Below are 9042 nucleotides of genomic sequence, written 5' to 3' on the forward strand. Positions count from 1 at the left end.
AATGAGGAAACAGACAAAGGATTAATCTCAAAAATATACAAGCAACTCCTGAAGCTCAATTCCAGAAAAATAAACGACCCAATCAAAAAATGGGCCAAAGAACTAAACAGACATTTCTCCAAAGAAGACATACAGATGGCTAACAAACACATGAAAAGATGCTCAACATCACTCATCATCAGAGAAATGCAAATCAAAACCACAATGAGGTACCATTACACGCCAGTCAGGATGGCTGCTATCCAAAAGTCTACAAGCAATAAATGCTGGAGAGGGTAGGAGTGGGGTACTCTTTTACCGTCTTCTGATGCCTATGTCAGAAGCTTTCTCTATCTCCTTTATACTTTAATAAAACTTTATTACACAAAAGCTCTGAGCAATCCAGCTTCGTCTCCGGCCCCGCATTGAATTCGTCTCCTCCGGAGGCCAAGAATCCCTCGTCTTATCGTTCAGCAACAACATTTCACTTGGTACTAAATGCTTCACTCCCAGATACAAACGGAGGTATCCATTTGTTTCAGCACCATTACGAGTGAAACACTTCATTCTTTACGGAGAATAGGGTGTGCAGACCACCAAATACAGTTCATCACCATCCTGGGCAGGAGTGCCCTAAGTGCGAGTGAATGTGTGTTAGGAGTGGCCTTACTGATTGCTGAATCACTCCAAGCGTTTACACTGCCTGTGCCAGGCCAATCCTGTCATTTCCTCGATCATAAACTGAGAAGAACTGCCTCAGGAAGACGTCACCCAGGATCCAGGTCTCTGTAGATGTACTCTCTGTGTTTTCTTTAAAGGTGGTATAGCAGTCATCGCTATAATCCTGGGGGAATCAGAGACACACATCAGTCAGCCTGAGTCCTTATCAGTGACTCCCCCCAGCGTTCTTGGTTTTATTTCCCTCGGTTCCTCAAAGCCTTCTTTGAGCCCATCAGCCTGCTATGTACTCCCACAAGGAGCTGACATGAAGCCTCCATCCTGTGCTGGGGCTGAGCAGTCACTGTGCCCCCTTTATTCACCTTAGTATCCAATCCAACATCCCCAATCCGAGTAGGGGTTGGGTACCCCAACTCACAAAGGGAGCACCTGGTCAGAGCAAGAGGAAGAAGCAGCCGAGATCTAGGAGGACCATGTAATTTATCATCCAAAGCAGGAAAACTTTGACAAGGAAAAGGAGACTGTTAATTTATGATGGGACATCACACTGGGATTGTCCCCAGCCATTCACCTTGTAACATGGCCTATTTCAGGGACTGCTAGAGCTGACTTTCATGTTCATGCACCTAAGATTTCAGATTGAAGTGAAGCTCTCTGAGGACTGACGGCCTCAGTATTCCCCTCGCCTTGTGACTCCCACCATGCCAGCATGGTGTGGCATCTCCACACATATTTCAGAATGATCACTGTCCCAGACGGCCCTTTACTCTCAAGTAGTTGGTTCTGTGGGAGGCACTGGCCCAACCACAAGGTTCAGCAGCATCTGCAATGGTGTGACATGGCCTGAAGATGGCGCCCTCCTCCCAGCAGCAGCCCAGGGGTTCCTGCAAGCTCCAGTTTTAAAACCAACGCTCAGTATTGTCCCCTCACCTTGATGGTGTAGGCTTGAGCTGGCACTGGGTAGTTGATGCCGTTGATGGTGAAGACAATAGAGGGCAGGCTATGGACCGCAAAACATGAAACGTAGTGCTGTTAGAGAGAGAGGAAGAGAGGTTGGCCCTGGAGATACAAGTTGTGTGTGGAGACTGGGAGTGAGCCTGGAGCATGACCCTTTACCTTGGAACCCCGTGGCGTGGCACCGATGAGACTCAGGATATTATTGACCAGTCTTCTTGGGCCAAGGATCAGTGATGTCCCGGTGTCCACAAGGGCCTCACAGCCGCCAGAACAAGCAATATCCTGTCTTTTCATGGAGATGCTGAGAGACAGTGGAACAAAGTGGGCATCGAGGTTACTCTGAGTCTCCCCAGAGCTGCCCCCTTCCTGACAGTCTTCTAAACCCTGACTCTTTTCATCTGCTCTCGACACGGCACCTCCCTTGACATCCTTGAATGCAGTACTTGAATACACCAGGATCTTTTGTACTTTGACACAAGCTGATCTTTCTTCCTAGAAGACCCCTCCTCCTTGACTAGCGAATTTCTTCTCATCTTCCAGATTCCAGCTTATTTTTCATAGATTCCGGGAAGTCTTTCCTGCAGTGTTTATCCATCTCCTGTCTTGGTCACTTTCTGTAGACCCTTCCTCATGTCTAGCATGTACCAAAGTGACAATTCGCCATGTGTGTATGAAATTTCTGTGCATCTGCCTTTTTAGATTTGAGGGCGAGGTTTATTCTCATTGCCTAGCAAACAGTGTATGTCCAATGTGTGTCTGTTCAATGAGTGAATGAAGACTGTGAAAATAATGAGAAATATCCAGAGAGCTGTATCTGGTGGGGAACAAATAATGGGTCGAACCCAGAGTGAAGATGGAGATTCACGGGGAAAGCAGATTTTCATAGTGGTGGGAGAGAGGGCCTCCTCTGGGAGAGGGCGTCTGCCATCACTGCTCCTACAACCAGCTCAGACCTTGAGACCTCGGCCAGGAAATACATGACTAGCCCACAGAAACTCCCAAGAACAGGTCAGCTTTTGTCTGAGCATATCACACAGAATCCTATCAGTTATTGCCTCTTGTCCTCAGGTCACTCCTGGATCCCATCTTCCTGATTCTCTCAGTTATAGTCCCTGCCCCACTCTGTGCCCAGGGATGTGGGGTGTCATTTTTATTAGATGCCTTCATGTCTTAAGACTGCAGCCAATCTCTCTCCACTGTTGAGTATCTTCTCCATAAGGAGACCAGTTTTCCCCACTTGCTCAGGACTTTCCCTGTTTTTAAACAGATTTATCTGTACTGAGAAGTTGCTTGGTCCCAGGTAGCCCCGGACAGTTGGTCATCTTGTAACTTTGTTCAGGGTGGTGAAATTCTCCCTGATCCTGTTCACCACACTGTAGAGTCCTCTGACCATGCTCCCCGCCTCACAGGGTAGTGGGTGCAGCACTCTCCCAGCTGCACAGACCTCTCTGGACCCTGTGAGGACCCTGGTCTGAGCCCTGGTCAGGAGGCCTGGGGATTATGAATCCATGAGCTGTTTGTGTATCAATGTTTTTGTGTGTTTGTGTGTACATGTGTTTGTATGTGTGTTTGTATGTGTCTCTGTGTGTGCTTCTATGTCTCTGACTAGCTGTGCATGTTTATATGTGTCCCTATGTATGTCTATATGTGTCTGCTTGTGTGTTTCCATACGTCTGTGTGTCTGTCTGTGTCATTGTGGATGGTGTATATGTTTGTGTGACTATCTGTCTGAGGATCCATTTGTGAGTGTCTGCCTGTGTCCATGTACAGATGTGGAGCATCCCTTGGGCTGACCCTCAGAGGGAGAGGCTTACCGGTCCATGTGGACACGCCAGTCACCCGCTTGGATCAATGGTATCCAGTTGAGTGCTCCCTGGTAGTAGCGATGGTCCACCCCACCAAACATCACCACACTGCCCTCTGTCTTGTTTCTGTAGGGAGAAGATAGCGGGGGGATACTTGAAAGGCAGTAACAACAGCACTGTCTGAGAGATTTTCTTCTCCACCCATCAAGGCCCTAATAAGGTCCTCATCGACAGATGCAGAAATTGAGGCTAGGAGCGACTGGGAACCAGACTGAGGTCAGTTACTGGCTAATGAGTGGCACAGAGGAGGTAAGAAGCTGAGTCACCTGGCTGGGCTCCACCCATTATATCTTCTGAAGATGGCTTGGACCTCCTGTAACCTGAGTGCTCAGACATCATCAGAGGACAGGGTGAGGAAGCATTTTGCTTTCACCTTGTCCAGTTTGTCATTTTTCAGAGCAATCAAGCCCTTGGAGTGCTAAGGGTGTGGGATCAGGTTACCCAGAGTTGGCTCCACTAGCCTGTGGCCTTTACTGTCCAAAGGGCCCCACACTCAAAAGGCACCCCACCTCTGCTCTCTCTGTCTTGAAATGCCTAATATTTCTTGAACAAGCTGTCCCACACTTTTGTTTTGTGTCCCAAATGTTTGTTTTTCACTGGCTCTTGCAAATTGGGTAGATGATTCTGGATTACCAGTGAAATGCTAATAAGGAAGGAAAGATATCCACCATGCTTCCCCTTCCTTATCAAATTCATAAGCAAATCCTAGTGACTTTTCCTTCAACTTGTTTCCTGTTGCCTCTCATTAGTCTTCCTCCTCACTCATCCCCCTAGACAAAGTTACTGATCTTAAGCTCAGTTGTTGGGTTTTGTTCCAATAAAACATTATTTATAAAAGCCAGTGGTGAAGCCAGGTAGGGCCCTGGGGCCATAGTTATCTTGGAATAGAATATCTCTCAAGATACTTCATTCTCAAGTGTTCCATAAATTTTGTGCAACTGAAAGCAAATTACAGCTAATATGGTGAAATGGATTGTCCATCTCAGACTTACTTGCTCAGGTAGAAGGCAAAAACAGGCTCAGAAATGGCACCGTGATTCTTCAGGTTGTCAAAGATGGGGATGCCTCCAGTGAAAGATAAGTTGGGATAGTTCAAGCCCAAGACGCCATCAAAAGGTATTCGCTTAAACCCGTATTCCGCCACGCTTAGACCAAATTGCTGGTCAGTACTTATAAGGTCCCCAATCTGTGTGAGAGAAGAGTGATCCTACTTATAGATATGTGAAGTGAGGCTAGGACTGGGATGGGATGCACTGCCATTAGATCCTCAAAGAAGAATTGAGGCTGGGCTCTGTCTTCAGTGGATCTCAGACAGTTAGACCATGCTGGGAGGGGAATTTGGGTTCTATTTTTGATAGGCTGTGAATTTTAAAACATCTGCCCCTCTGAAAAACACCACTTGAGTGAGTCAAATTGGCCTCCTGGCTTCTGTACAGGTGGGGGCATCCAGAGTCAGGCCAGGACCCATCGGTGCCCCCTTGTGGACAAAATGAGCCGAGAGCAAGGTAGCCTTCTCTTTGGCATCGCTGTGACCTAATGACAGGATTGGACTGCATTCTCTGCAAGGTACTGTGGATTTTGCATCTGTCCAGGAAGACATAGGTTGAAAACACAGTCTTGCCTGCAAGAATCTATGAAATTACTGCCTGGGGAATTCACTTTTGGGGATATGCGTGCCTTTGTGTGTGTGTATGAGAGAGAAAGAGAGAGAGGGCAACTACTCAAGTAGTTTGGGGGAGGTAGGTCATAGGTTTTATTAGTCTCTCAAAGACCCCCTAGAGTGAGAACTCATTTATCAGGCCCCCTAACTTCTCAGGCCTCCAGTTTCCCAGTCTGGATACCTGAAGCCCTTGACTACCCCGAGGGTCCCCAAATCAGTTTTATCCTCTCCCCAAACACCCCACAGCAACTTCAGTCCTGAAAAGCCAGTTGAGCTCCACTGTTTACCACATATGTTTCCTCAGCAAGGCCCTTGGTGTCTGTACCTCGGTTTCCTCGTGTCACATGAGCTAATCAGAGTAATTGCTGTGTGGGATTGTTGTAGAACTAAACTTGTTACCACCTGAAAGTGCCTGGAACAGTCTGTGAATATAAAAGTGGGTGCTTCTTTCCCCTCTTCTTGTTTCCAGCAAAATGAACCTTGAACTGCTCGTGGGCAAAGAAGTTGCAAGTCCCCATCTCAAGCCACTCTCTGGGTTAGCTAATCTGTGTGCTCATGTGTCACCACGGGCACTGCCTCCCCAGGGACAGGATCCTGTCGGTAAGATGGCCAATATCTACAGGACTTAGGCTGGAAAGGGTCCTGCCAGATGGTCCTGCATCTGCTTTGCAAGCAGTGGTCACCCCACAGCCAGTCCTGACTCAGCATTTGTTACACTGTTACCCGAACGGTGTCATGAGCAACAACTCCCTTCATCCTCCCAGAACCGTATTCAATGCTGAAGGTCTTTCTGATAAGCCGGAACGTGGAAGACTCAAGATGTCTGAACATAACGTGTGAGACTGCAGACACAAGAGATAAGTGTCATCAGGTGCCAAGGGTGCAAAACAGGGTGGCAGGGTAAGAGATTGATGGTCTGGGTTCAGAGTGTCTGTACTCACCACAGGTTGGGCTGGTGCAAAAGACGGAGGGCACCCACAAGTCAGATGATGCTGTGTCAAAGACAACCTGGAATTCCTGAGGGGGTGTTCCAATGGTGATGTTACCCACGTAGAGCATCTACAGGGAAAAGGAGGGAGTGGGTTAGTGCAGAACTGGCTACCCTCTATTCCCACACTCGTGCCTCCCTCTGGATGTCACATATCTCTTGAGATCACTTTCTAACCATCGTGCAGCTCACTGACTTTGGTCACAGAGGTGCCTGCATTTGATATATTTTTCCTGTGCTACATGGTATGCAGGATACTGACTCTATGACCAGGTGTTGAAGTGGTACCTCCTGCATTGGAAGCACAGAGGCATAACCACTGGGCCTCCAGGACCACTGGGCACCCAGGGAAGTCCTGGTGCCTTCATTTGAGAAGCTCTGTAGTCTCTTCAAACCCAGCCTCAGCACCCCCTTCTCCAGAAGGTCCTTCTTTATCAACCTCAGCCACTCCCTCTAAACTCAGAACACATCCAATCAACACCACACAGATGACCCTTTTATTTGACATCTATTTACTAATATGCCTATCTCTCAGGTCAGCATGAGCATCCTTGAAGACAAAAAAAGCCCTTTTTCTAATCTAAAAACAGTAACCACAGTGGTAGATACTTATGACCTTACACGGAATACAGGTTCAGTAACTTTTTACGGCTGTGGTTCTAGTTTCTGTGGAAACTGAATTCCTCTGCCTGGGGATTCACAATTGCTTTTCCATTGGTTCTACCATTGATCAGTGATGGTTCACTCTTCATCTGTAACTGACTGACTCACTTATTTCAGAAGGAACAATCTCCCTCAAACTCATGACACACCTTTGACACAGAAATGGATTTTACCTGCCACCTGGTAATTGCCAGGCCCAGTCACAAAGACCAACTGTTGAGGATAAGAGTGTGTTCTCCTTTGGGTGGGGTCCCTGTTTTCCAGTGTTTCTGCCTCCTGCAGGAAACCCAACCCCACATCCCACCTGGCACCTCCAGACGAGTCCTGGGGCTAGGCTAGAGCACCAGGGGGCGCTGTGGATTATCATCTTCCCCAAATACTCACATCCTCAATGTTTTTCAGGGGGTGAGTAGTTATATTTGAGCCAGGAGAAGAAGTCAGGTTCAATCTGTAAGCATGTTCCTTCAGGAAATTGTTTAGCATGTTTGTTTCACTGTGGGTTTTTCTCATGATCTTCACTCTCGTTAGAGGTATTCTTTATCGAGCATTTGACAATGAAAACAAAGAAGAAGGTACAATTAGCTGTCAGTGTTCAGGTAAAACTCTCATTATAATGGCCCTGTGTATTTTCTAATCATTTTTATAAGGCCCATTATTATCAGAATTTTATGCATACCATGACAAAGACATAGGTTTGATTTCAAGTTCTGTACTGAAGTCTGGGATAAGCCATATGACCATGTGGAGTCTCAGTCTACCCCTCAGTAAAATGGTGGGATGTCACAATGCAAACCCTCGAAATAGAATATCTTGGGGATAAGTGAAGTGATGGATATAAGGTACCTGATAAATAGGAAGTCTCAACAATGACAGGCATTAGCATTGCTGTTGCCATCCCACTGTATCCTTCTCATAGAACCTCAAGGAAGAGGTAGAAGGGGGACTCTTATGCTCTTTTATAAGGGAGCAATTTGAAATGCATGAGGTTACTGAGTTTGCTGTGGTCACACTGCTTGTCCGAAATAAAACTGTATATAAAACAGTGTATCATTCTCCAAGTTGAAAGAGAAGAGGGAGTTGAAAGAAGAATCCAGGAGATAGGGAATAAATGAGGGAAATTCAGAGGCTCGAGAAGGAAGGATGAGTCAAATGAAAAATTAAGAGAAAACAACACAGAGAGAAATACACTCACAGAGAATTCCAAAAAGATGGAGAGGTAAATGATAGTGATACAGAGAATCAGACATAGACATATACACACTGAAGTAGACAGGAAACAAAGAGGACTTATTGAATAAAGTGTAGAAAAGTGCTATTCCACAGGACCACACCTACATCTGTATAGACTGTGCACTGAACAGTTGTAAGGAGTTGCATTTTCAATAGGTCATGACTGGACCCCAAGAGTTGTGCAACCATGCAAATCTACACCAAGACCCTTGGGATCCACAGTTCCTAAAGCAAGATTCTCATCAACAAGTAAGGGTTGAACTTTAAGACTGTCAGGAAAATATTCATTCCCACCTAAACCTGATGGGTGGAAGAGTAATCAGATGAAAAGACAAAACTGAGAAAGGAAGATGATGCAGCTTACAGTCCCCATACTTACTTGACTATGCACTCTGAGAAGGCCACCAGCCCGAGGAACACCAGCCACTTCATGCTTCTTTCCTAGCTCCAAGTACTCAGGGAAATTCAGGTTCTTAGCATGCAGTGGTGACCGGGAGCCCCAAGTTATATATGCCCTGACCTACCCTAGTTTTCCCCTTTATGCCACTAATAGATCTGATAAAATCCCAAAGCTTTTGATAAAATCTTTACCTTCATCAGTGTCCTTGGCGAGTGGACTTTGAAGCTTTTCAGAATACAGACAAATGAATTGTAATCTCTTCCTTGAAGCTTGACTGGAAAATCTAACTGATTTGCATGGACATATAAGAAGATGGAGAACCTTGCCTACTTGGAGAAAAATCTGCTAAGAACATCATGAAAATGGTAACTAGGGGCATACTCGACATTCATGGTTTCATGTCATCTTCCTAGCCACTTCATGAGATATGCATTGCTGTCTTCATTGGAGAGGAGATTGCTAGGAGGATAAGTTTTCAGATGGCAAAGTGAAGGCTTCAGGGACAGCCCAGGGACATACAACTGGCCTTAGGTAGTGGGTCTAATGGCAGAGATCAAGGGCACCTGTGATGCCAGTCTACATCAAAGATTTATGGCAGAGTTGTGCTTCAATTGCATGGGTT

General features: G+C 46.3%; 1 protein-coding gene across 1 annotated transcript; it reads right to left on the minus strand.

Annotated features, from left to right (window-relative positions):
• Positions 1 to 673: 673 nt before the first annotated feature.
• Positions 674 to 8452, minus strand: LOC136168798 (pregnancy-associated glycoprotein 1-like). Its single transcript, XM_065936500.1, has 8 exons — positions 8400 to 8452; positions 7175 to 7325; positions 6081 to 6198; positions 5863 to 5981; positions 4472 to 4665; positions 1774 to 1915; positions 1588 to 1686; positions 674 to 823 (listed from the first exon to the last, which is right to left on the minus strand). Exons 1-8 carry the CDS (start codon positions 8450 to 8452, stop codon positions 674 to 676), a joined length of 1026 nt encoding a protein of 341 aa, XP_065792572.1.
• Between the last annotated feature and the right edge of the window lie 590 nt (positions 8453 to 9042).

This window comes from Muntiacus reevesi, chromosome 5 (genome assembly GCF_963930625.1).
Source record: "Muntiacus reevesi chromosome 5, mMunRee1.1, whole genome shotgun sequence".
Lineage (NCBI taxonomy): Eukaryota > Metazoa > Chordata > Mammalia > Artiodactyla > Cervidae > Muntiacus > Muntiacus reevesi.

Coding starts and splice junctions, on each gene's coding strand:
- LOC136168798 (XM_065936500.1), bottom strand. CDS start 8,452: ATGAAGTGGCTGGTGTTCCTCGGGCTGGTGGCCTTCTCAGAGTGCATA. Junction 5,982..6,080: donor TTGCACCAGCCCAACCTGTG/GTGAGTACAGAC, acceptor TTGTGTCTGCAG/TCTCACACGTTATGTTCAGA. Junction 1,687..1,773: donor CCACGCCACGGGGTTCCAAG/GTAAAGGGTCAT, acceptor TCTCTCTAACAG/CACTACGTTTCATGTTTTGC.